This window comes from Carassius carassius, chromosome 13 (assembly GCF_963082965.1).
Source record: "Carassius carassius chromosome 13, fCarCar2.1, whole genome shotgun sequence".
NCBI lineage: Eukaryota > Metazoa > Chordata > Actinopteri > Cypriniformes > Cyprinidae > Carassius > Carassius carassius.
The window spans coordinates 812,582-827,500 of NC_081767.1; the positions used below are offsets into that span (position 1 = coordinate 812,582).

General features: G+C 37.1%; 1 protein-coding gene across 4 annotated transcripts in view; it reads left to right on the forward strand.

Annotated features, from left to right (window-relative positions):
* Positions 1–14,919, forward strand: part of LOC132155815 (SH2 domain-containing adapter protein D-like) — a 114,018-nt gene that overhangs the window by 93,683 nt on the left and 5,416 nt on the right. For 2 of the 4 annotated variants that reach the window (XR_009437351.1, XM_059564520.1), the window contains 3 exons: positions 2,181–2,324; positions 11,561–11,726; positions 11,809–11,928. Coding sequence is in view for 1 of the 4 variants with exons in the window: in XM_059564520.1 (XP_059420503.1) it covers positions 2,181–2,324; positions 11,561–11,726; positions 11,809–11,928 (430 nt within the window). In the remaining 3 variants the exon portion in view is untranslated. The remainder of the gene's footprint in view (positions 1–2,180; positions 2,325–11,560; positions 11,727–11,808; positions 11,929–14,919) is intronic. The other 2 variants (XR_009437352.1, XR_009437353.1) reach the window with 1 other exon arrangement.

Consider the following 14,919-nt stretch of genomic DNA (forward strand, 5'->3'; position numbering starts at 1 on the left):
ACTCCCAGTGTACACTGACTTGCTCTCTGGTGTTTTTAATTAACTGGCACAGCAGAGATAGTTCATGGACAGAAACCGTCACTGCAAAGGAATTAATGAACACAAATATACTCATGTACAGACACTGCAGTCACTTTTCTATCTATTGAAGTTATAGTCAAATACAGACCAAACTGCAACTCCTTCTAAATACCTTGGCCATTAATAGAAGAGTTTTACAATACCTTGAACTAGCATGTTAATGACATTGTAATAACACAGTAATAACATGATTATATTATTTTTTCCTGTCATTTCTTGTTTTTGGTGTTTTATGGGGATGCATGATATGTTGGTAAAATATATTTTACATTTTTCAGTGACAATCAGTATAGGATATTTAATATCTATTTTTTTATTAATAATCACAAAGGTATTCACATATAGACACCACAGCCACATTTCTGTCTAGTGAATATTGTCAAATATAGACACATGCTATGCTGAAGAACAACTGAACTGTTCCTTGGTTTATAGTACCTTGAGCTGACATGGTAATAACATAGTGATAACATGATATAGTTACATTTACTGTCATTTCTGTCCTTATTGCACAATGCACAATATTTTGTTAAAATATATGGTAACACTTTACTTAAATCTTTATATATAATTCATTATAAAATCATTTATGCATTATGCATTGTAATGCACCTATAATGCATTGTATAATCTCATGAATAATTGTAAATGCAGTTATAATAAATTATAACACTTATCTATTCATTATTACACTTTTAGAAAGTACAATGCATTAAAACACATCAAACAAACTTTAAAATATGATAATGCATGTTCACTTTGGCTACAATTATTTCTGAAAATATATAATGTATTGCAACATACGTTATGAAAGGCTGTATAATGCATTTTACATAAAGGCTTTAAGTGTTACCAAATGTATTTTTAATTTATCAGCATCAGTTCATCTGGGACATTTAATTGTTTGTGCTCATTTGTGATCAAAATGTGAGGTGTTTTTTCGTTATCATGTCACGTTTATTTCTGTAGTGCTTTATACAATACAGTTTGTTTCAAATCAGCTTCGCTGTGAAAGCAGTAAAATAATGGAATTGATGATGCAAACTTTATTGTTTTTGAGACAATATTCATATTCTGCTTCAGAGCATCTAAAAAAAAAAGTCAGTTTAATGCTTTTCAGCTCAGTTCATGTTTTGGTTATTGGCCATAACATTAAAAATAATTATTGGCATCAGTCAGATTTTTAATATTGTGCATCCTTATTATTATAATTTTTTTTAGTTATCAGGTTTTTGGTCTGTGAGCAGCTGAATAAAGAGTTTTCTCATCTCTAGACGAGGGCTTTTATGACTTTGGTCTGCCTGTCTTTCACTCTGTTAAATGTGCAATTTAATTTCTAGCTATTATAACACAATTTATCCAGAAATGTGTCCCGAAGGGTGTAAAAGCAGGCTCCGCCGAGCCTCATATGCTCTCGGTGCTGTTATGATATGGATCCGCTTCTCCGGTAAGTGAGTGGGATGTTCCTGAGAATAGATTTGCTGTCACCGGATGGGTGCGCCTCTCCACGATTACGTCCAACAAAGCTGCATTAATAGAGAGAGAAAGAGAAAAGTGCATTGCTTCATGCTGTAGTGGACACAGTTTATTGTCTTTGAATAACACACCAGACAAGATCTGACACGTGTGTAATGAAAGCAGCATACGGAGGAGCTACAGTGTGTGTACTCCTAATGAACCGTATAATCTGGGAAAAAAATCATCTGAATCCCACAAACCTCTAACCGTCTTTCCTAGGAGTCGACTTGTTGCACTTGTTTGCATATATGCTTTTTTGTGTGTCATATTTGATTCATCAGGCTTTTATGGCTCACATTGGGGATTGAGTGTGTGACAGCAGAGTTTAGAGCCTCAGAAATCAGAAATCAGATGTGGGGTGAATCCTGAGGTCTGTAGGGGTTTGTGTTCGACCGGCAGAATCCTGAGTGCTCTCCATCACTGTTTGTTTCCTGGTTCTTTCCTGTTTCCTGTTTCCAGTCTGTGACTGTTTGCCCTGCTGACCTGATCCTGCCTTCACTGACGCTCCTGTCCTCTTTTCTCCTGCCCTCCCTCTGTCTCTCTCTCTCTGTCTCTCTCCTGTCCTCTGCTTCTGTCTGCAGTGGAGATTAAGGTCATTAAGGATCTGCCGTGGCCTCCTCCGGTCGGGCAGCTCAACACCGGTCCTCCTCTGATGGAGGCGGTGGAGGCTCCGTCCTCTCCGGGACTCAACACCACAGCCTCGGCCTGCGACCAGCTCCAGCACGGTGGGTTTGTCCTCGTCCTCGTCCCCGGCGTCTGCAGATCCAGCTCGACTCTCAGAAACAGCTTCTGCTGAGACCTGTAGTGTTTCCTTCACAGTTTACCACCTCCATGTAACATAATCACCAGGCTCCCGACTGCGTTTCAGTCCTTTGACAGGGAAATGTGGAAAAGCGATTGTCCCGTAGAAATTACAGGTGTTCAGATCCTCAGGAATAGTTTTACACTATCAGATGACTAGAATTCACGTTTCCATTTCACACGTGTTGTATCGGGGTGCCGTCATTAAACCAAAGAATGCTTGAAAGTGGTGTTGTGTGTCGCCCCTGAACGCACTGCAGATCCAGATTTATGTGTGTGGCGAAGTGAAGGTTTGTGTTTCTGCCAGCGAGTGGATTTGAGCACGTCGAGCGGCTGTAAATTAACCTGGATTGATCCTTTCCTCCAGAGATTAACCGTAAGACGATCCTGACACTCCACTTCCTCACAGGAATAAACAGGTTAAAGGGTCGTCTCACAGAGATCAGGGACATTCACTGAGAGTAATGCTCAAATTCAGATCCCCAGGCGATTAAAAACACTACAAGTGATAAAAAGAACACATTTTAGTTCATTTACATAAAGCTGAAATGAAATCAGTTGCTGTCTTAAATAAATATAATCAGCTTGGTTGTACAAGTCATTTAAACTCTAATTACACTAAAGCCCACTTTAAAAAAAAAAAAACATAAGTTGCCATGACTTTTGACTGAGCTTATCATTTTTACAGTGTAAATATTAGTTGCAAAACTTTAAAGCTAAAATAATAAAAATTTAAACTGAAAAAGCATAAATATTAATATTTAAACAGAATAAAAAAATTAAAAACAAAGTTAAAATTAAAATTGAAAATATTAAAATAAAAGCTTATTCAAAATATTTATTAAATACTATAATAGTATATAAATAATAATAAATAAACACTGGTGTGGTTGGTTTAAAACCTTTTACGCATTTGTACTCAAGTTATTATTTTAGTCATCGTTTTAGTTTTTTGACAAAACATATCCTTTAACTTTTAGTTATGCCATATTTATTAATTCTGTCATTTTTAGTCATTTGTTTATTAATTGTCAGTTAACCTCACTAATCAACCAGCCGGTTAATGCACTACTACTTGACCATCTCGTCATTTATTCCTTAGTTCTGAACTATATAGCGTCTCATCAATCTGACGAGATTTTAATTTTTGCCTGCTACTTTTGCTGAGCCAGAAACTAAATTTGCATATAAATATCGTCAAACCCTTTTGTTTGCACCAAGAAAAGCCAGCGCTTCTTTTGTTTTGGCGTCTGAATTAATTGTTGCTGCTTTCCGGTCCTTTCTTCCGGGCTCATATCTGCCTCATGTCTCTGTAGAATATGAAATAATAGAATTAAAAGCGATGTAGATTTCATTATGCGAGCGTGAGTGTGGGGTTTAGCCCGCAAGGCCTGCTTTTCTCTGCCTTTGTCAAACACGTCGACTGTATTCCCGGGGTTTAATGAAGGAAAGAAACAAAAGAGGAATGTTTTTCATGCATCAAATTCAGCTGATTCCACACACACATGCTGTTTTATTACTCAGGACTGACGTGTTGAATAGACGTGGCTTTACCTGCCTGTGTCGAGTCTGCCGTGGGCTTATTGGCCGAGTGTGAATGTGTTAGTAGTTAATCACGGCAGAAGTCAGAGCGGAGATCTTAATTGCAGGCAGAACTCCTCCTCTCCCCGCTGAGCGCTGCACTCGCCTGACGGATCTTCCATTAGTGAATTAGTAAAGGAGAATTAATTAGCAGCTTTAATTAGTCAATGTGTTCAGAGGTAGCCCTCGTTGAGTGTTTCAGAATGGAACAGAGCCTTTTAATGTCCGTATCTTATTGTCTGTAGATTCAAGACAAACCAACATGACTTCAGTGTTTTTATTCACCGGAAGATTCGCAAAATGTTAGAATTTAATTATGTAAAATTGTTAAATTGACTGTAAATGATGTTATGAACTGGATCAGGAAAACTGATAATAATATAACAATAGTTAGCCCACACAAACACTAAAATGTATAAGATAATTAATAATAATAATAATAATTAATGTGCTTATTATTCTTATCATGAACATTCTCATTTGATTTTCCAGCACTTAAAAAAAAACAAACAAACAAAATAATCACCTTTATTTAGTCACTTAAGTTTTTGCTCGAAAAAATTGGAAACCTAATGGAAAGGTCATGGAACATTATAATCAAAAGATGTGTTTATATATAAATAAACTTATGTTATTATTTCTACAGAGACATAAGAGTCCATCAATAAGTCCCTGGTAAGCTCTTGGGTTTGATTCTGGTCGTCTGATGTGAAGTGAGTCTGAACCCGATTTCCTCTTTAAAACGGTTTGATGATTGATGGACTGACTGACCAACAACAGTGTCTCTCCAGTCCTTCACATGCTGGATTCTTACATCAAATGTTTTGTTGTTGTGTGTGAATGGCTGTTATGTGTCTATGCTCGGAGGTTTCCTCACCCATCCGACAGCTCGATCTGATAACGGGATCGCATTCGCTCCTGTCACCTCATTCTCTTTCCCTTTATCTCTGAATTGTGTGCAGGATATTGTCTTGTTTAGTTCAGGTTTCTTGTGTAATGTGTTGTAGAGATTGCTTAGAGGTGACAAACTTGTAATACATGTTATAAATATCTTGGTCTGTTCAGCTTATAAACTTATTTTCCTGATGTTCTTCCTGTACCTCTATAAAGATGAGATGAGATGAGTCTGCTTGCTTCTATAATAACACGCATACATTGGTTTTATGGCTGCCTGAATGAATGTAATCATAAACTGCACAACTGACCATAACTTTTGAAAATAATTGAAAGAATATTCTCAAATTTTTAGGGCTCATGCAATACAGAAAAGAGGGATAGAATCATAGATTCAGACATTAAAATGGAATTTACTGCGTAATGTGGGATGTTAAAGAATTTGGCAAAATTTGGGTGAATAAATAATCAGTGAAAAAGTGGATCAGTGAATCAGTAAATCAATGAATCAGTGAAACAGTAAATCAGTGAAACAGCGAGTCAGTGAAATAGTGAATCAGTAAATCAGTGAATCAGAGAAACACTGAATTAGCCAATCAGTGAAACAGTGAATCAGTGAAATGGTGAATCAGTAAATCAGCAAATTAGTGAAACAGTGAATCAGTGACACAGTGAATCAGTAAATCAGCGAATCAGTGAAACAGTAAATGAGTGAAACAGTGAGTTTGTAAATCAGTGAATCAGTAAATCAGCGAATCAGTGAAACAGTGAATCAGAAAATCATTGAAACAGTGAATCAGTAAATGAGTGAATCAGTGAAACAGTAAATCAGCAAATCAGTGAAACAGTAAATCAGTGAACCAGTGAAACAGTGAATCAGTAAATTAGCAAATCAGTAAATCAGTGAAACAGTGAGTCAGTAAATCAGGTAATCAGTGAAACAGTGAATCAGTAAATCAGCAAATCAGTGAAACAGTGAATCAGTAAATTAGCAAATCAGTAAATCAGTGAAACAGTGAGTCAGTAAATCAGGTAATCAGTGAATCAGTGAAACAGTGAATCAGTAAATCAGCAAATCAAAACACTTCATCACATCACAATATGGACTACTGTTTGTAAATATTTGAGAAAACTATCGTCAAACTCAAAGCTCTTCACAACAACCTGCCAAAATAAAAGATTAATATTATATATTATTGTAGAAAAAAATGTACTTCTAAAAGTAAATAAATACTATAATAATAAATCCAATAATATTATAATCTAAAAATAATACACACACACACATATATATATATATATATATATATATACAACCCGAATTCCGGAAAAGTTGGGACGTTTTTTAAATTTTAATAAAATGAAAACTAAAGGAATTTCAAATCACATGAGCCAATATTTTATTCACAATAGAACATAGATAACGTAGCAAATGTTTAAACTGAGAAATTTTACACTTTTATCCACTTAATTAGCTCATTTAAAATTTAATGCCTGCTACAGGTCTCAAAAAAGTTGGCACGGGGGCAACAAATGGCTAAAAAAGCAAGCAGTTTTGAAAAGATTCAGCTGGGAGAACATCTAGTGATTAATTAAGTTAATTGATATCAGGTCTGTAACATGATTAGCTATAAAAGCTTTGTCTTAGAGAAGCAGAGTCTCTCAGAAGTAAAGATGGGCAGAGGCTCTCCAATCTGTGAAAGACTGCGTAAAAAAATTCTGGAAAACTTTAAAAACAATGTTCCTCAACGTCAGATTGCAAAGGCTTTGCAAATCTCATCATCTACAGTGCATAACATCATCAAAAGATTCAGAGAAACTGGAGAAATCTCTGTGCGTAAGGGACAAGGCCGGAGACCTTTATTGGATGCCCGTGGTCTTCGGGCTCTCAGACGACACTGCATCACTCATCGGCATGATTGTGTCAATGACATTACTAAATGGGCCCAGGAATACTTTCAGAAACCACTGTCGGTAAACACAATCCGCCGTGCCATCAGCAGATGCCAACTAAAGCTCTATCATGCAAAAAGGAAGCCATATGTGAACATGGTCCAGAAGCGCCGTCGTGTCCTGTGGGCCAAGGCTCATTTAAAATGGACTATTTCAAAGTGGAATAGTGTTTTATGGTCAGACGAGTCCAAATTTGACATTCTTGTTGGAAATCACGGACGCCGTGTCCTCCGGGCTAAAGAGGAGGGAGACCTTCCAGCATGTTATCAGCGTTCAGTTCAAAAGCCAGCATCTCTGATGGTATGGGGGTGCATAAGTGCATACGGTATGGGCAGCTTGCATGTTTTGGAAGGCTCTGTGAATGCTGAAAGGTATATAAAGGTTTTAGAGCAACATATGCTTCCCTCCAAACAACGTCTATTTCAGGGAAGGCCTTGTTTATTTCAGCAGGACAATGCAAAACCACATACTGCAGCTATAACAACAGCATGGCTTCGTCGTAGAAGAGTCCGGGTGCTAACCTGGCCTGCCTGCAGTCCAGATCTTTCACCTATAGAGAACATTTGGCGCATCATTAAACGAAAAATACGTCAAAGACGACCACGAACTCTTCAGCAGCTGGAAATCTATATAGGGCAAGAATGGGACCAAATTCCAACAGCAAAACTCCAGCAACTCATAGCCTCAATGCCCAGACGTCTTCAAACTGTTTTGAAAAGAAAAGGAGATGCTACACCATGGTAAACATGCCCCGTCCCAACTATTTTGAGACCTGTAGCAGAAATCAAAATTGAAATGAGCTCCTTTTGTGCATAAAATTGTAAACTTTCTCAGTTTAAACATTTGCTATGTTATCCATGTTCTATTGTGAATAAAATATTGGCTCATGTGATTTGAAAGTCTTTTAGTTTTCATTTTATTAAAATTTAAAAAACGTCCCAACTTTTCCGGAATTCGGGTTGTATATATATATATATATATATATATAGAGAGAGAGAGAGAGAGAAAGAGAGAGAATTGCAGGCTCTCACTGTAAATGTGTGTGTGAACGGCTGCTTTAAACCACAGCAGAGGTGTCAGTCAGTCTGTACAGAAACACAGCACTTAGTTCAGTTTGACAAGTGCTTTGTCTGTTTTCAGTGCGTTGCATGGTAAGTGATTCTGAAGGAGAGCGAAAGGGCACAAAGAAACTGCTCTGAGAGATGAACGTTTAGGAAAGGAGAAAGGCTCTGGCATTCAGTGCAGGTGAAGCGCTTCAGTGTTCGGTCTATTAGACATGAAAAGGTCAGAGGAGAGTCTGTGTGCTCAGTGATGTCAGATTCATGACTCGATGCTGATTGGACGTGCCGTCGTCACGGTTACAGTCGTGGTCTGCTGGTTTGAAGGCAGATTCTGAGGTCATGCAGGGGTCACGACAAGGTCATGTTATGACCGCACAACTGTAGGTTCACGTCGCCCTGTGTTTCACCTGTGTGTGTGTGTGTGAAGCTTTTCTCTTTCATCTCTCTCTAACACACTCTTCTCGGCTCCTGAAGAATGTCAGATTTCATAACATTTGACAGTTATGATCCACTCGAGAGGCGCCAAGCACATTTGCATGGCAGGTTTCCATGGTAACAGATTGTTTCTCCACCGATTTACAGTTTATGCCAACAGTAAACTAAAAAATATGGCATTCCATCTCATGCAATATGCACACACACACACACACACACACACACACACACAGATTCACACACACTCACACAAGCACACACAGACACACACTCACACACACACGGACACTCATACACACACACAAACACACACACACTCAGGTTCACAGATACATACAAGCACACACACACACACACACACACACAAACACTCGTGCACACAGAAGCACACAGACACACACACACACATACACACACATCAGAACTGCTTCAGCATTACTGCATGATCATAATGCTATTTATTCCTGCTAATATTCAAGCACTGTTTTATTAATCTGAATATTGTTTATGCTCATTGTCATGCATTCATTGCATCCTGGTTATACATATGTATGCAGCAGAACCTGATGTGATTTAACTGAGTGAATGTGCATTACAATAATAACATGTTACTGCTTTGTGATCATGTACTGCGGTACAGCTATGATTTTACTGGACAGGTGATAGTACTGCGTTGCTTTTTCTTGTCAGTCAATGTCATCATATAAATGTGGTGAAGATTCACTGCAGTGGTATACAGTGGCCTCAAAAGAAAGGTCGGACAGCTGTATATTTGATCAAAAATACAGTAAAAACTACAGTAAAATTGTGAAATATTACAATTTCAAATAGATTTTTTTTTTCTGTGTGAATATCTATTAAATTTTCATTTATTTCTGTGATGTGCAGCTCATTCTAATATGATGTTTTACTGCTCAGGAAACATTTCTGATTATTATCAGTGTTGAAAACAGTTGTGCTGCACAATATGTTTGGGAAACTGTGATGCATTTTATTTTCAAGGATTCACAGATGAATTCTTTTATAACATATTGGCACTTTTGATCAATTTAATGCGCCCTTGATGAATAAATGTATTAATTTCTTCACACAGTCCTGTTTGTAAGCATTATCTGAGCATTGGATTGTAAAATTGATGAAAGATAGTTTTCTTAAAGCTGGCGGTTGTTAGTACTGTATTGACGTGAGCTGCTGCTTCAGGCAGGCTGTGGTTCAGGAGTGTGTTGACCGTCACAGCACTGTACATCTTCTCCTCGCTGGAAACAGAACAGATCTAAAGCGTACACTATAGACGTCCAGCAAATTAATATAGACTTATATTTGCATATCATTTTAACATCTTAAATCTTGATGTTGATTTAAAAAGAAAGAAAGATAGAAACGGATGACACATTGATAGTTTTGTTTACCCATAAGTCTTTGCTCAGGACACTGGGAGCTACAGCTACATATGCTGAGTGTTTTACTGTAATAAACCCTGATACGAGAAACTCTGTTATAATTGATCGTTGATGTTGTAAAGAGCCTGAGTCAGAGATCAGACTGTCCATTCACTGTAATTACACTCATACAGTGAGACTGAGATACACACACACACACACACACACACACACAGGCTGCAGATTCATCCATCAGAAACATGAACTCTCTCACTACAGCTACATCCTGTGACCTCTGTGACCCCCGTGACCTCTGTGACCTCCGTATCTCATGTGGGACACATAGTCTGTACTGGGCCTAAATCAAAACATGTGTTTATAGACACAGATCAAATAAACTCATCTGTGGAATGGTTTTTAAGGCATCAGTGATTGATTATGCTGATCTCATCCATCTGCTGATGTAGGGTTTGCATACTTTAAAATGCCTTTTAAACACAGTGCTTGCTCTTTTTTGCTTGCTAGTATTTATTTCTGTCAGTCTTTTTGTTTTTTTTCAGCAGCTGTATAATATTTTGTATTTCATAAAAAATTACTAATTCGTTTGATTAATTATTGTTAATTTATTAATACTTTTTTATTAATGGCTTTGTGTTTTATTATTTATTAATTGTATTATATTAGATATTGATTATTATATACTATAATAACAATAATTCACTGCTCAGTTTCACAGTAAAGTTAACAGCAAATAGACTCTTGATCAGGACTCCAATATTAAAAATAATAATGCTGTTATTATTGGATGAGGAGATCCAGTTGTTTTATGAAGCGTCTCTCTCGCTACATGCAGGATGAGCTTCAATCCCTCCGGTGTTCACATAGACTTCATTGGACTGAGTTACAGCCCGCGGGGAGTTTCTGCTCAATAAAACACAAAGCTCACTGTATGGACTGCTAGTCTTACAAGGTCATGCTGGGAATGTTCTTCAAAAACTATTTCTGGAGAGCAGTGACACGCTAGAGCAGTTACAGGGAATCGTATTATTACGATTACAGAAATTGTTAGAAATGCAAAATTAAATAAAAATAATATATATAGTGTTTAAGATATATATTAATATCATATATATATATATATTATTTTTATAAGTGTTGCATTTTAAGGTGTCGTGTTACAGTATAATTATACAGTTATTGCAACTCCATCTCAGAGATTTGTTTTGTTTTATGTTGGTGTTTTATTTTTCTCGTGGATGTTATAAGTTGCACTGAGTGAATACAACTGGATAAAACAAAAACTGTGTCCAATTTCATCTTAGGCTGCAAACCAACAAAATGTGATTATTTTCTTTTCTATACCCACTGTAATTATTGCAACTACAGAAATAGTTACAAAAACATTTGTTGGGTGGTTATACTTTATTTTAAAGTGTATTTGATCAAGTATATTTATACCGTTAAATACATAATATGAATACACTGTGGGTTATGATTAGCATTTAGTTTAGAGTTTGCTTGTAATTATATATTATTTACTGTTTTCACTATACTAAGTGCATTTAACATGTAACAATGTTATTTTTTGTTGTTTTATTTATTTTTATTTTTTTATTAAAATATTTTTATTAAATTTAAATTAATATGATTTAAAATATCTACAACAAAAATATTTAAGATTTTTTTTAAATGTTTACAATAACCTTTTTAATTATTATTATTTTATTTTTTTTAATTTTTGTAATAACTAGACATTATTCAGCTTAAAAAAATGTTTGCTTGTCAAATACATGGAAATTAAATATAGTTTTGAGCTCAAATAAACGTCTAACATGTGCTGTGCTTCTCCTGATACAGTGCAGTTTGACGGTGTGGAGAAGTCCCACATGTCTCCCACTAAGGACCTGAAGTGTCGTCCGCTGCAGAGGCACTCGAGCGGCTGTCTGGTCAGCACTAAGATGAGCTCTGTGGAGCCGAGCGTGGGCGAGCGCATCGACCCGTCCATGCCTCTGGAGAGCCAGTTGTGAGTCAAACACACGGCAGACGCTTCATAACGACTCTGGCGCTCTCCTTCACTCAGCTCTCTCCTTCTGTCTGCTCCACAGCTGGTATCACGGAGCCATCAGCCGCACGGACGCTGAGGCTCTTCTGCGCTTGTGTAAAGAGGCCAGTTACCTGGTGAGGAACAGTGAGACCAGTAAGAACGACTTCTCGCTCTCGCTCAAGTAAGAAGCTCACCGCCACACACACAAACAGATTATTCCACAGTCACTAACAGTGAGCTCTTATACACAGACACACACACACACACATTCGGTTAGTTTACCCAGTTACCCAGTTTCATAGTAATATTTAACCCGAAAAAAATTACATCATGATGTTCCAAAACCGTACAAATGATATGTATTTACATCTATGTGTATTTGTTCACATGGGTAAATATCAGTGTTATTTCAGGATCACTGCGAAGTCTAGATTATGTAATCTGGGTAGTTTTTATTCATTTTTATTTCAGTTTTAGTTTTAGGTAGTATATTACGTTTGAAAAATTGAGAAAATATTGAAAATGAGAAAATTAGTTTCTTTGTGCACTTGCTGAAAAAAAAAGTTATGATATTTTATCTGATTGCTAGTTCATTCTAACGTTAAAAGGTGTTAGCAATGAGTTAAATCTAGTTATAAACATGTTAAAACATGTTATCAATCTGCTAAAATGTTAGAGACTTGTTAAAACGTGCTGAGAATGTTTTGCAGCATGATAACTATTCTCAGCAATGTGTTAAAACGTAGGAAAAGTGTTACATGTTAGCAACATGTGAAAACTTAAAAGTATGTTGGAGATGTGTTAGCAATGATAACGTTAGCAATGTGCTAAAACAGTAGGAGCATGCTAGCAAAGTGTTAAATACTAGAAACATAAGTAGCTAAAATATGCTTACATCTTGTTTAAAAAATGCTAGCAATGTGTTAATTGTTTTTTTAAACATGTTAGCAATGTGTTAAAATATGCTAGCAACTTAACACATCAGCAAAGTGTTTAAACATGTTAGCAGCTTGTTAAAACATGTTAGCAATGTGTTAAATCATGTTGGAAATGTGTTCGCAACATGATCACTTTTCTTAGCAATGTGCTAAGAACATACTAGGAGCAAATACTAGAAACATGTTAACAATGTGAAAACATGCTAGCAAATGGTTAAAACATGCTTTCAATGTGTTAAATCAATCTGGAAGTATGTTAGCAACAAAGGCGTTGCTAGCGTAGGGAGAAATAAGGGGCTTAGCTCTGTTTTTCAACAAGTCACTTGTCGCCACCTGCTGGCATTACATTGTAATTGATACAATCTTTATTTGGAGCCTGAAGTCACGATGAAAAGGTGCTTTAATCTATTTGATCAATACTGTCGACAAACAGTGTTTATATCTGAACTATAAACTTATAAACTTGTCAAAGGCTTCATAGACAATGCTGAATGGTTATCATTTAGGAATAAGATTGCTACAAAAAAAGCCACTCTTCCCAGAGTCAGGTCTCATGTGTGTCAGTCGCTCCTGCTGACGTGTGATTTCTCTCACATGACCTTTGACCCCTGCACACATGTGCTGTCTCTGTCAGTCCTTGACGCTAACCTTTTCCCCGCCGCGGCTGGAGCTAATGTGGGCCGATGCCCCTGTCTCTCTGGCGTCTGAAGCTGCTCTGACTGCACTGCTCCGGCTGACACTTCACAAAGCCAATGTGAGCGTGACGTGACTCCTTCACCTTTACAGCGGTCGCCTCTCATCAGCTCAGACAGGACTCACGGAGAGTTCAGCACACACTGATGTGAAGCTCTAGTGCAGTTTCTGCAGGAGAGACGACCGCTGAGAGATCAGCAGGTTTTAGAGCAGAACCTGTGACTTTTTTGTGTTACAAAATATAGTTTTAAGAGTTGCGAGAACGTATTTGATTACGGTTCAGATATGTGGTTTGTTAATAAAGATGACGTCTACTTCAGAGCTCATGAACCCACAGAGAGAGCAGCCTCACCTCGGCCAGATCTTCTGGAAATCACCGCTGGCTCCGATGTCTCTACAGCGGTTAAACATGAGATATTATTCATTTCGGGTAATTCTCACAGGGAGTCTTTGGTCTCATTAATCTATTATTTGTTCCAGAAGGTATGCTGTATGTCAGAGCGCTGCCTTTGTACTTTTGACTGAATTGTCTAGCAACTTTTATGATGGCTGCTGTTGTTGTAAATTATTCAATAAATACTATTTTATATTCATAGTAGTATTTAGTATTGGAAAACTGTATGTGTGTGTTCGTGTTGGTGATGGCGACAAGAGACTGTTTTACAAGTAAGCAGCAAAGACTTTTATATTGAAAGAGACTGAAACAGGGATGTAAACAAAAAAAGTTATTTTTACTTTCAGCAACAGCTTGTAAGACACAGTTAACAAACACACACTGGAAATCACCTTTAACAGATGAAAGATAGTACAACAAAGATAAGGCTGTCCTCAGCGGACATTGAGACTAATGTTTTATACAGCCATATCGCACTGCTCCTCATGTGATATTCAAAGATTCAAGATTCAAAGCATTAATTGTCATATACCCAGTGAGGAAACACGTTTCTGTGAGCAATAAAAGTCTTACTTTGCTGTCAACAATGAATGCCAAGACCGTGCAAAACTGTACACACATACAATGTAAGCATTGTTCTGCAGTAGTAATAAATTATTCAGTTCTATATTGTTCAAATATAGAATTTAGGAAATTAGTTCACTGTAAATAGTGCACAACTCTGGTTTTTATTAATTCACTAAGACTTTTTTAATTTTATTTTTTATGTGGTTATTTATTCGTTTATTTACCCAATGCATAAATGTATTATCTGAGTTGTAATGTTATCTATGTGATCATTTTAGTGGAGGGGGCCTAAACATAACCACAAAGTTAAAACTTTACTTTCTGTTGAACCCGGAGCGTGTCTTTAATACCCAGTAAATCTGATTTTGGACTGAATCCTTTATTCAGTGCCATGAGAGAGAGCAGGTCTAAACACAGAAGCAGTGAGAGTCGAGGACAGTCGCGTCTCTCCGTGTCTCCCATCACGAGTGTTGTGCTAAAGCAGAGCTGACAGCATGTAGGAAGCTTTGAGACACAGTCCATCCACAGAGACTCTTACATGCAAACGACTCGTGTGTGCGTCTGCTGAAATATTAATGCT